At 33.7% G+C, this 12,554-nt stretch overlaps 1 protein-coding gene across 1 annotated transcript in view; it reads right to left on the reverse strand.

Moving 5' to 3' along the window:
* The window catches only part of Psme4 (proteasome activator subunit 4), a 91,845-nt gene that overhangs the window by 52,056 nt on the left and 27,235 nt on the right, over positions 1 to 12,554 (reverse strand). The window contains exons 10-19 of the mRNA XM_010615833.1: positions 11,860 to 12,046; positions 11,052 to 11,141; positions 10,185 to 10,249; positions 9,770 to 9,920; positions 8,211 to 8,309; positions 7,936 to 8,005; positions 7,462 to 7,529; positions 6,807 to 7,022; positions 5,935 to 6,092; positions 4,944 to 5,039 (exon numbers count right to left, since the gene is read on the reverse strand). Of these exons, the coding sequence (XP_010614135.1) occupies positions 4,944 to 5,039; positions 5,935 to 6,092; positions 6,807 to 7,022; positions 7,462 to 7,529; positions 7,936 to 8,005; positions 8,211 to 8,309; positions 9,770 to 9,920; positions 10,185 to 10,249; positions 11,052 to 11,141; positions 11,860 to 12,046 (1,200 nt within the window). The remainder of the gene's footprint in view (positions 1 to 4,943; positions 5,040 to 5,934; positions 6,093 to 6,806; positions 7,023 to 7,461; positions 7,530 to 7,935; positions 8,006 to 8,210; positions 8,310 to 9,769; positions 9,921 to 10,184; positions 10,250 to 11,051; positions 11,142 to 11,859; positions 12,047 to 12,554) is intronic.

Below are 12,554 nucleotides of genomic sequence, written 5' to 3' on the forward strand. Positions count from 1 at the left end.
GGAAGTATAACCATTTCTGATTTTTAGGTGGATGATTTTCTAAGAGAAATCTCTCCATTACCAAAGAAGTCTGTATAAGAATTTCTCTTTGTGGCCACGCTATCAGTCTATGTGTGCACAGACTGTAGTCACTTAGATTAAAATTACTCTTGGTCTAGGGAGGTAATTCAGCTGTAGCATGCTTGCCTAGCACGAGCAAAACTCTGGGTTCAATCCCTAGCACTGTAAAAAACAAACTATGACAAAATGAAAATAGCTCTTATAATTTTTAGTTATATACATAATCTTAGCTGAATTGACTTAAGGTGCTATCAACACATACAGATCTATTTCTGATTAAAATCTATAGAAGCAATACCTGTAATTTAAAGCAAATGCCATCATTCACACAAATATTCTGTTCTCAAATTCAACTCTAATCATTCATTAGTCCCTTAACCCCAAGAACTAAATACTACAATGTTGAAAAATAATCCCATACAGCATATTGTAAGTTAATATCATCTATACAATAATGATGAGCTTCATAAATTCCAGATAGTGCCAGGCCTAATTTACAACAAAATGTGTTAAAATATTTGTGTCACTAGAAAAACATTAATTTTCCAACACTAGGTTACTTGTACCACTAGATGGCAAGCTCCTTGAGGTCTGATTAGAGTAGAACTATAAAATAATCACTGGTGGGAAAGAGAAAAAAATGACTAATAACAAAAGCAAAATACACAATATAAGTAAAATATGTAAATGAAGAGTAGGTGAATTTTCATGAAACTACAAACAGTAATATAAAATCCTTCCTGTGTATTCATCCCATCTTTCTTAACAATGTCACTTCCCAAATGAAAACAAACACAAAAGACATAATACCAAGTAACTAATAAGATTTCCCCCTCCCAGCTGAACATATGAAAGACAGCTAGCCTACTTCTGTGAGCTATTAGCCAATTCAATCCCAGGCATCAGTAGTAGCTATAGACACAACTGAAAAGCTGGCTCTTACTCTACCATGTGAACAAAAGTTTGCTTAAAAAAAGAGAAACATTACATATACTGTACTAGAATTAAAATTAACTCAGACTAGAAACTATTTTCATATCTGACACACAAATCTTTTTAAAAAAAAAATCAATGAAAACAGAAGATGAAATAAGGAGAAAACAGGGTTACTCACCGTGGAGTAGTAACTGTTTCCTTTTCTGTGTGCAGCTTCCCCAGCAGAGCTGGGTAGTTTCCTGGAGGTGCCAAGAGAGGTTAGCTAGCCCTGCCCCTCATAGCATAAGCAACACATCCTTTCACATACCAATGAAATGGTCTCACTCTTAGACCTGAAGAATTTTTTTTTTGAGTGTAGTTAGTAAAAGCTGAGATCCTAAGAATGATTTAATAGATCTATCAGAGAAAAGGGGGCATAAAGAAGTATTTCGAGATGAAAAATGGTGACTCCTCAACCTTGAGTAACCCTGTTTTTAAGATGTTAGTTTTTGTTTTGTTTTTGCATGTTCTGATAGTTAGACCTGAAAGACTATATAGTGGATCGAAAAAGAAAAAACTGACCATTTCAGGATTAAAGTAGAGTCCAAAATTGTTATGTGACCCTGAAAAGACATAATCCACCATCTTCTACAACTACATCTACAGAGGTAGAGCTATGAATATAAACTGTACCACTAATATTTCTCTTAAAACGTTAAAGGCTCCAAGAACAACATACGGAGATTCCATTTTAAAATTCAATTTTGAGCTAGGCGTGGTGGCACGCCTGCAATCCCAGCACTTGGGAGGCTGAGGTAAGAGGATCACTGTTGAGTTCGAAACCAGCCTGGGCTACACAGTTGAGTTCTACATCAGTCTCAACTACATAGTGAGACCCTTTCTCCAAAAAACAAAAAGGATTCAATTTTGTACTTAACAAAATTCTTTTAAAAAATTCAATAGTTTTAAATTGTTCTGAACTAAAAATATTTTACCCTTAATTATCAAGGACCCAAAGTTTGACACCAAAGTTTACGTTAAATCCAAGTACTTGGTAACTCTACACTGTTAAAAGGCCCAAAAGTATACCTTGAATTATATCATTTAGTTTTAAACTTAGGATTTAGCTTTTGATTTTTTTGTCAATCTCAAATCACACAACACCGAAAATAGGTTTTCACATTCAATAGCCATTTTCCTTACGAGATTAAGACCATCCCATATACTCTAGATTCTTACAGAAAAACACACAGAAACTATGCTAGTTTTTCATCACCACAATTTTCCAGAAAACAAATACTATACTACCAATACATACAGAAGACAAACTTTATACTGTGCAATCTGGCTGAAAATAATTATAGAAGCTCGAACAGTTTATGTAATTAAGACATTTTTAAAAAACTGAATTGCTAGGTACTTCCCTAAACCAGTCTATTTCAGAAATGATGTCTCATAATCCCACACACAAATTGTTACTAACAAGGAGGTATTCCACAGGTATAATAAGCATTCCACTAAAGCAGCATCACAACTCATCACAATTACACATCCTTTTCCTCCCATCTAGTATTTTCCTCTATTTCCTACGGAGTAACTAATGTCTTTAGTCAGTTTTCTTTTCCTACACCAGTTTCATAATGACCTGCTGAGAAATTCTGTAAATTATGTGCTACAGACATTGTTTCTTCACAGTAAGCAATGTGACTTCGTATCACAGAACAGAACCATCAGTTTAAATTTAGAAGACTTCAACAAGGACTAAAATATATTCTGTTAAGCATTTTAGAAATCTTGAGGGCAGCCAGACAAGGTGGTGCTTGCTTGGAATCTGGGAGTACTCTGGGAGGTTGAGACAGGACACTCTCAAATTAAAGCCTAGCCTAGGCAACTTTGCAAAACAGTCCCAAAATAAAAAAAATTTAAAGGGCGGGGCATATAGTTGAGCACAAAGGTCCTTCTGGGTTCAACACCGAGCACCACACCAAAAAATGAAATGAAACATAAAAGCTGTTTTACTGTTTTGATACTTCGGTTGAGAATTTACTTTCTGCAAAAATATTTCATTTTTAATTCTGCGTTATGTAATTATCCTGCACAGATGTATGTAACTACGAGGAACATTAAAAATAAGACTGATTTGGGCCGGGGATTTAGCTGAGCAGTTCAGTGGCCTGCCTTGCAAGCTCAAGAACCCAAGTTCGATCCCTGGTATCAAAAAAAAAAAGAAGACTGATTTTTAAAAACTGAGGTTAACATTTTTCTGTTTTTATTTTTAAATAGAATTTTCTCTACTTTTATTCTACAAATAAACATGTTATTGAATATATTTTATATAACTTCAATATGCTTTAAGTTTTCACTCTAAATGTGAAAATTCTAGAACACAAAACTTTTCAGTTTAAACTTATCTTTCCTCTCCAACTTTTCCAAGAAAACCCTGAAAGAAATACTCAGTACCTATTTTATAGCTTATAATTTATTACAAACTAGACCATTTTATTACATGGCATTCAAAAGTTATTCTTTTCTTTATTGAAAATGCATTCCATCATATAGAAATTGGTTTTATAATAACCAAATTATGAACTTTTGTCATGATGAATTTGTCATGATGAATAATATTTACTTCAATAGACAAATATAAATATTCTTCAATTCATTATTACACTCACATGGACTGTCAGGGAAACCTGTGAGCCTCCTGTTAATTCAATGCTAAAAATTTTCTAATAGAGAAGAAAGATACATGCTTTGGTTCTTAGATAAACAGATTAAACGAACACAACATTCATTTTCAAGTATAAGACAATTTACTGATACACTAAATTTCTTAAGTATGAAATAGCTTGGTGAATGCCATAAAAGGATTCAGTTCTTACTAAGTGACACAAAGTAAAAGATCATGGGGGCAAAAAAAGAATCAGAAAAAACTCTGTAGTCTTCACACTTTAAAATATGGTTTAAAATAGATCTCTTAACAAAAATAATTTTTGGTAAAATTGCTCTTACGTCCAACTATAAAACTGACGAAACAAAAGCTCTTTTAAAACAATTCAGTAAATTCTTAGGCAAACTTCTAAAACGGGTTTCCTTACCTACAATGACCTCCTCTTTATGCCTAATTAAAAAAATCTTAAAAAGTTCAATGTGTAGGAGCAGTTTTCAGAGTGAAATAAGTGGTATTGTGGAAATGGAAATAATTATGGAAGAATTAATCAACGGCTCTAATTAATGGCTATATAAAATCAAGGCACATTTAAAAACTACTGTTTCAAGCTATTAAAGACTTCTGTTACAAAATCAGCAAATAAGTCTCACTTTTTTGTTTCTGAGGGGCTAGAAGTTACTCATTTTTATTTGGTTTTCATTAATTTGCTCAGTGAAGAAATGCTGGGAGAAAAAATTCCAACTAACATCTATCCACTTAATAATTTAAGCTAGTATTACATACTGCTGATGTCACTTATCTCGTTTTGTTCTTAAATGGTAGCAATAACAATGGATCAAAATGAGACATTCATTCAAAGTGATATACAGAAAAGCAATTAAAATCATAAAAGCAACTTGACAGATCTAAAAAATTCATAATGGGTAATAATGAAGAACTTTTTACTGAAAATAATTCTTTTTTATAATGAAACAGTGCAGGCAAAAGACATTTTTTATTTTTTACAGAAGAGTATTACCTTAATCCAATAAACTAGCAGAAAACTTAGTAACTCCACAGTGATATTTTTGTACTGATTAAAATCTGAAGTTATTCTCAGTAATATAAAAATCTGAAAAAGCCCTTTAAAAAGTTAATCATGCCTTAAGTATATTTGACATAGCAATTACAAATAAAAAAGGTTAAAGTGATGCAGAAATAACACCAACCAATACCAGTAACTCATTAAGTGGTAAAATTTAAAATGTTTGCCGAAGGTCAAAACAGTAAAAAATGTAAAGTAGTTATTTTGACTTACAAGTTAGTAACCGGCTCTCCTTTCAACGGAGGTAGGAGATTCCCTGAGCCAATTAAACAGTTGTGTACTATAGTCAGACTCTGCAGAATATCATCTCTAGACAAGATAAAAATTAACATTACAAAAGATTCCTAAATCCCTATTAAAAAGATTTTTAGAATCTAGGCTGAAATGCAAAAACTAGGATGAAATACAAAATCAAATGGGAATACACAAAATTATTATCTTCAGTTTACCAACTCAATTAACAGTTTACCAACTTAATTAATAGCATATAATACAGTACTTAAGCCCAAGTAGCCACCTCAATAAATGAATTCTGTTTTTTAAAATAGCATATGATAATCAGAGGTAATATTAAAACTAAAAATCTAATGATCTCAAAGTAACAGTTTCATGTTAACTATTTATGGAAGAGAAAAAAAATGGCCTCATGGAGATAGTTCTTTAAGTACCAAAATTTGAGTTACTAAAAAGATACAACCAATAAAATCAATGCATAGGCTAAAGGGCATTTCGTTTCAAAGGTCGCATACCTACACACATTTTCCAAAAGGAAAAGGTGAAATTGTTAAGTATACAGGTTTCTACCAAAAACTACAAGAACACTACCAAGTTTTTCTTTTTAAATGTTTAAATTTTGCTAAATTTCACTGGGCACGGTGGAGCACACCTGTAATCCCAGCACTTGGGAAGCTGAGGCAGAAGGATCACTGTGAATTGGAGACCAGCCTGGGATACATACTGAGTTCCAGGTCAGTCTCAACTACATAGTGAGACCCTGTCTCAAAAAAAACCAAAAAAAATTTTTAAATTTTTTTGTTAAATTTCTGTCCTACTACATTAAATGGTTTTTAAAAGTACATTTCCCCAGATTTTCAAAGCACACATTAAAAACGAATACATCAGCTATGTCATACACAAAGAGAAAAGCACAGTTTTATGGTCTGCTTTTGTGCCTGAATAATATGGATTACAGAAGAAAACTAACCTAGACATTTCAAGGTCTCCATCCCCACAATGCTGCAGTTTGATCAGCTCAGGTTGAAGAAAGGAGTCCAACAGATAGAAGGCAAAAGATACCTCCTCTGAAGAAGGAACATGCCACTGGATTCCCAGATTCCACAAGTCCCCAGGTTTACCCCAGTCCTAGAAAAAGAGGAGCACTACTTGTTCACCAAGTTGAGAAGTTGAAAAAACAAAACTCAAACACGCATCTATATACAATTTTAACAGGATTTAAAGGAAATGCAGAAATAATTCAAAGCTAAGCAAATAATATACATAGGCTCAGTGTCGCCACTGCCTACCTTGCAAATGCAAGGTCCTGAATTTGATCCCTAGTACTGCAAAAAACAGAAAAAACAAAAACAAAAAACCAATTGCCCCTTCATTATCATTCCTGAAAAAATTCTCACTGAAGATATCTTAAGTGAAGATGAGTCAACTGTAAGACTGCACCTAAATGTGTGGCTAATTAGTTGCACAATGAAATTCCATGAAACTATGAAGGTAAGATATGGCATGCTAAGTTTCATGTATAAAAAGAAAACTAGAGTATTAGCTCCATGTAAAGCAAGATGGTCCAAGTTTAATACATTCCAATAATGATTTTAATAATCTTTTTTTGTTTTTGGTACTGGAGATCAAACTCAGGACCTTGTACTTGCAAGGCAGGTACAGTGCCACTTAGCTAAATCCCAAAAAGTAATAATCTATTTTAAAAAAATTAAGATCTTTACATGTATGTACACACACACACACACACACACACACACACACACACACACAACCAAATACTCTGAATCCCTTAGAAAAAGAACCCAATATATTCTTGAATCCTAAATTATATAAAATGCTTGCCTTAATAGGAAAGTATTCAGAAGGAAGCTTATCAAAGCCACCTGGCACACTGCAGTATTCTGTAGGGTAGATAAGTGTAGTAGAACGAAGAAGATGATGCAAAAGGTTACAAGACAGAGTGTAACCCTGCTTACAGGTTAAATGGAGGGTTCTTTGGAGAATCTTTACAAGCTGCTCCCTATAAAGAAGCAACTTCTTGCCATCCACCCGAGTAATCTAAACAGGATAAAAAGAGAGTTCAAGATATTTTGGTTAAAAGATTAAGAATCAATAATGAATGCAAAGTTTAACACTGGGCCACTAAAGTAGTAAAACACAAAATTTTTTTAAAAAATCTGAGTTTTTAGGCTTACATGTGCCAAGGTTATATCCCTTGAAAACATCTATCTCCTTGAAGAGAAAAAATTTACTTAAATTTCTGAACTGTTTCATAAAGGAAACTCAAGTTTGATTGATGGCCACATTTTAAATAGAGAGGTAGCTGTCAGAAAGGGCTAAATTCCAAAAACAAGTTACATTTTCATAGTAATATATATATATATTTTTTGGTACCAGGAATTGAACTCAGGTCCTTGTGCTTGTGAGGCAGAAAGCAGAACCACTGAGCTAAATCCCTGGCCCCATAGTAATATTTTCTTCCAAAGATTTACAATACCTCAGACAAAAGCTGGAGATTCCACAGTAACTCCTTGTCTAGTTCTTCATCATTCAATACATCATCATCTAAAAATGCCAAAATAGTATCAGAGAGAAAAAATCCATGGATCCAACTACATACATCATTTAAAAATATATCTCCTTAATATTTATGGTAATTGAGGAAATCTGCTTCAGGAATAAGTTTCATTTCTTCTTCAGGAAGGTGAACTTGTTCCAAAAGGAAGTAAAACAATTTTTAAAAAAATCAAAATTCACAAAATAATTGTTTTTGTTTTTTTTTTTAAAGTAACTTGCAATAGCTACTGCATGAAAACATTAAGAAAAAATTTCTAAGCTATCTGCCAATCTAGGTATGTTTCAAGAGAATGAGGCGGAAGAGAGATTCCTTCTCAAAAATAATAAAATACAGCATAGCTCAAAGAAACTCTAAAATTGTAAAGATAGAAGAATGATCTTACTTATAACTTACTCATTGTAAGCTGAGTTATAACACTGCAGCAGTGGGGAACAAACAGCTTCAAAGACTCTTCTGGGCAGCACTAAAACATATTTGTATAAGTTAAGTGTGGAAAGGCAAACATTTTTAGTCACAAAAATATACCAGGAATTTTTTTTAGTGGCAAATAAGCTGTAAGCAGCTATTGAAACGATGTATTTTAAGTAAAACAAGCCCTTCTGAAACAATTAACCCTATAAACCTGCTGGTTTACTGAATAATTCATCAGTTCCAAAACTTAAACTCACCTTTACAGCAGCACGACACATATCTGCCACCATGCGGCCTGCTACTCTTGTTTCAAATATATGTGAAATAGAAAAATTAAAAACCTTCTGAAGGGCCACCTGTTAAGTCATAAAAGAAAGTCTCTAATTGGCATATTTAGAAGATTAAACAAGGAACATAAAAGAAAATGATAAATATACTCAAATTATATCAACAATATCTAAGTAGGCAATTTCTGACTAGCTGACTTTATGAGGATTTGCTTAATGATGTTACATTCAGGTGTAAGAACAACCTTTGCAGATGATCCTAACTTGAAAACATGAGGAATAAGATTTTACTTTTTTTAAGACTTTATTTTCTACAGAAATGTCCCATACAAAATTACAGCTGCTGGAAGGAAATGAAACTTAATTACCTTGATAATTAATCCAAAATAACAAAGACAATTTTTTAGAATATCTAATGTTTATAATTTGTCATTCTGGCAACTACAAACCTTGTACAAATTTATCCCAACTCTCAGATTTGAAGCAGTCTAACTTTAAAATCATCACAGAATTTTAACTTCCTTGCTAAATGAAGAAATGAGTTCTAAATTTGGATTAACCATGCTGAAAAACTATAAACAACTCCTTTCTGTTAAATAAGAGATGGTTTATGTTCATTTCTTTAAACAAACATAATCTTAGGAACTACCCTATCTTTTACAGCTGAAAGGCAGCATAGCCTTCAACCAGGATGAACACTGTTAAGTAGAGATAATCGTAGATGAAGGGAGAAGGAAAAGAACTATAAATAAAGAGCAGTTTTAAAGACCTCATTGTACATAGAGACACCAATCAGTATCAAATAAGGGAATGTTTATCAAACGCCTTATGAGGACAGCTTTTTCTAATCCATCATAGATTATTACATTAGTATTTAATTTCTATCATATGACTGCATAAAAAATTTCTACAACTTCTTTCTCGAGAAGTCCATTCTTGTTTTCATGGCAGTAATGGTCTAAAAAGCTGCTGTGAATGTTGAACTAGCAAACACCGAACCACTGCTTCTAAGGAAAACACAGGATTAGATTACTGTGAGCATCTGGTCACACTTTCAACAACCAATCAATACATAATTCTATGTTTTAAGCATTTTTTTGTTTACAGACATTTATTTAATACATACTGTTGGTTTGATAACACTGAACTAACAGTCAATAGCTATTATAACTCATATCTGTTGAAACCTACTTAACATATGTATTTTTCAGCCAGGCATGGTGGCACATGCCTGTAGTACCAGCATTCAGGAGGCTGAAACAGGAGGATCACTGTGAGTTAGAGACCAGCCTGGGCTACATAGTGAGTTCCAGGTCAGTCTCAACTACATAGTGAGACCCTGTCTCAAAAAAAAACAAAAAAACCAAAAAAAAGTATTTTTCCATTCAACACAGTTCAACTCTTTAATGCTCATGAACATTAGACCTTACTTAAGTATGGTATGCACACAAAGTCACTGAAGTTAAATTTGAAAACATGAAATAAAACTAAAAGGTCAGTTTAATTTTTGTGCAACAATGTTTTCTTACCATAAATATTTCTTTGGAACATTGTGTAAGGATTGTACTAAATGTAGAGGACAGACCTAATTCCACCAAACTCTCCAAGTGAGTCATTTTCTCAGTTTCTGTCTCTTCTCTTGTTTGCTCCAATGTGCTACTTTCTATAAGTCCAAAGCATCTAAATAACCAAACAAAGTATAATTTTAGCCACTAAGCACTGCTTTAACATTTTTGATAATGATCAGATAAGCCCCTATTGTCATGGCTGTTCAAGTAGTAGCTACTTAATTTGCACATGGCTTACAATTTTTAACTTTACAAGAAACTAAATAATGGTTAAAATGCAGAGAGAAACTAAACATTTTAGGATGGGATGGTCTCTTTTGACTTTGGTCCTTTTCTTGAATATCAGGGACAGGACAGATCTGGGCCTCCAGCTTACCTGTCCATAAACTGTAATACGAAATCCTCAAATTCAGCTGTGGCTGAGCAAAGTTCTCGTTCCACCTACAACATCCCAGAATAAAGAAAAATTACAAATAGCTTTTGACTTTTTTCCTCTATAACAACAGTCAAAAAAACAAAAACAAAAGCAAACAACAGTCAATTATGCCTACCAAAGAGATATAACAATGAGTATAGTGTGTACTGTAAGAAACAAGACCATAATCACATGTTGATTTAAAAGTTAATCTAGTACTTCCCAGGAGTCAAAATAAGTAATAAACATATCTTACAAGGGCCAAAAACAAATCAAGCAGCCAACCATTTAAAGACCATTAGTATAAAGAACAATGTTTCAGGACCAGGGACATAGCTTGGTGGTGCAGTGCCCCACCTGCCTGGCAAGGGCAAGATCCTGAGTTCAAATGTGGGGGTATGTCTCACTACTTGAAATCCAAATGAAAAAGTAATAATGTGCTTACAATAAAGATTTAGTTTAAAACCAAAGTAAAAGAGAAAATCTCCCTCATTGGAAGCCAATGTCCTGGAAAAGTTTATTTATAATTTAAGATGAGAGAAAACAAGACACCACTACCTATGCCTAACAAAACATTGAAAAGTGACACAAGATTGAAAAACACCTCCAGTGACAGCTATTAACAGAAACTGCCTATTTTCAAACCACTTCCTATGGTGAGTTCTATGTAAACTATCTCGATAACCATTTATATCACACTATCTAAAAACAGTAATTTTACTTTACAGAACCCATACACAGTTGTTTTAAAATACCAAATACTACTATGCATACACAGTAAGAATCAGAACTTTCAGTTAACCCCTTCTAACCAGAAAACTGCCTTACTTCGGTGAGGTCGTTTCTTTCTTGTAGTACAGATGAACAATCTACTAAAGGCACCAGAGTAGAAAATGTTGCTATAAACTGGAATGTGATCTGTGGGAATATGCAATTTTCAACATGAATTACAAGTTCAAAGCAATCTAAATTGCCCAAATAATTATGTGGAAGACAATCTCATAACAATCTATATTTTTCACTTAGAAACGAACACTTTAAAGTTCTAAAATTTAGTAATGAAGTTATAAGGAAAAAAAAAACTTCTCCAACCTTTTGTCAATGTTAAGTTACTCTGTCTCCCACCAAACCGTGTAACATTAACTAAAGGTGAGTAGGATATGCTAAAGCAGATGCTAGGAAGTAGGAAATAGGGGAAGATAAGTGAAGTGGTACATAGGGAAATGTGTTTTAGCAGCACTTGGAATTTTATATCCTATATGTTTATCACATCCCCTTATTGCCAGGAAAAATAATAACTATATAATGAGATTTAAAACAACATAGGATTAGGACCAGGGATCTAGCTCAGTGTTAGAGAGCTTGCCTAGAACTTGCAAGGCCCTAGGTTCAATTCTGGCACAGCAACAAAATTATGACCACTTAATATACACAGGTTACAGCAAATTACTTTTTAAAAGGCATTATACAGATGAGTTGTTCACAAATCTAAGTTTAGGCATCCATGTACTGCTATGTTACCATTAACAGATTTTATATTAAACTGTGTTTTTAAAAAGTATCTAAAAGAAGTTTCAGAGATGTCCACTTATACGATTACAACTTAAGTACAGAAAAAAAATCATCGATATCTCACCATGCATTTACTAAAGTCATTTGGATCCACCCCAGGCAATGCTCTCATCAACAGAGGTAGCATGTGTGTTGGACCTTCAGGAAACCATCTGCCTCCTGATACCAAACTTCCGGCTACTCCAATTACACAATTTAGAGTAGCTGTGAGCTGGTGAGGTTCTGTTAATGTCTCTAATGCTGGATATGTTCTATAGTTTGAAAATAGAATTTTATAATGTTAAATATACTAAATCCGTGTAGTATAAGGTTTTCTTGCGGGGGGTGGTACCAGGGATCAAACTCAGGGAGGCAAGTGCAGAGCCACTAAGCTAAATCCCTGGCTCCATGTACTGCGGTTCGGTTCGACTTAAAGGATGAAAGATTTGCTGTCAAAGTTAACAGAATTACACAGATAAAGAACAGAATGTTAGGCAGGGCGCGGTAGCGCACGCCTGTAATCCCAGCACTCGGGAGGCTGAGGCAGGAGAATCACTGCGAGTTGGAGACCAGCCTGGGCTACACAGTGAGTTCTAGGTTAGTCTCAACTACATAGCAAGATCCTGTCCCAAAAAACAAAACAAAACAGAACAAAACAAGAACAGAATGTTACATTTCCCCAATTCCCCATCTCTTTTTACAAATACCATAGTGAAAATGAGAATAAACTGGTAGATTTTGCTTTCTTTCAGCATCTTTTTTTTTTTTTTTTTTTTTTAA

The sequence above is a fragment of the Fukomys damarensis genome, unplaced genomic scaffold, assembly GCF_012274545.1.
Source record: "Fukomys damarensis isolate Sample0158 unplaced genomic scaffold, DMR_v1.0_HiC HiC_scaffold_2, whole genome shotgun sequence".
In the NCBI taxonomy this organism is placed as follows: domain Eukaryota; kingdom Metazoa; phylum Chordata; class Mammalia; order Rodentia; family Bathyergidae; genus Fukomys; species Fukomys damarensis.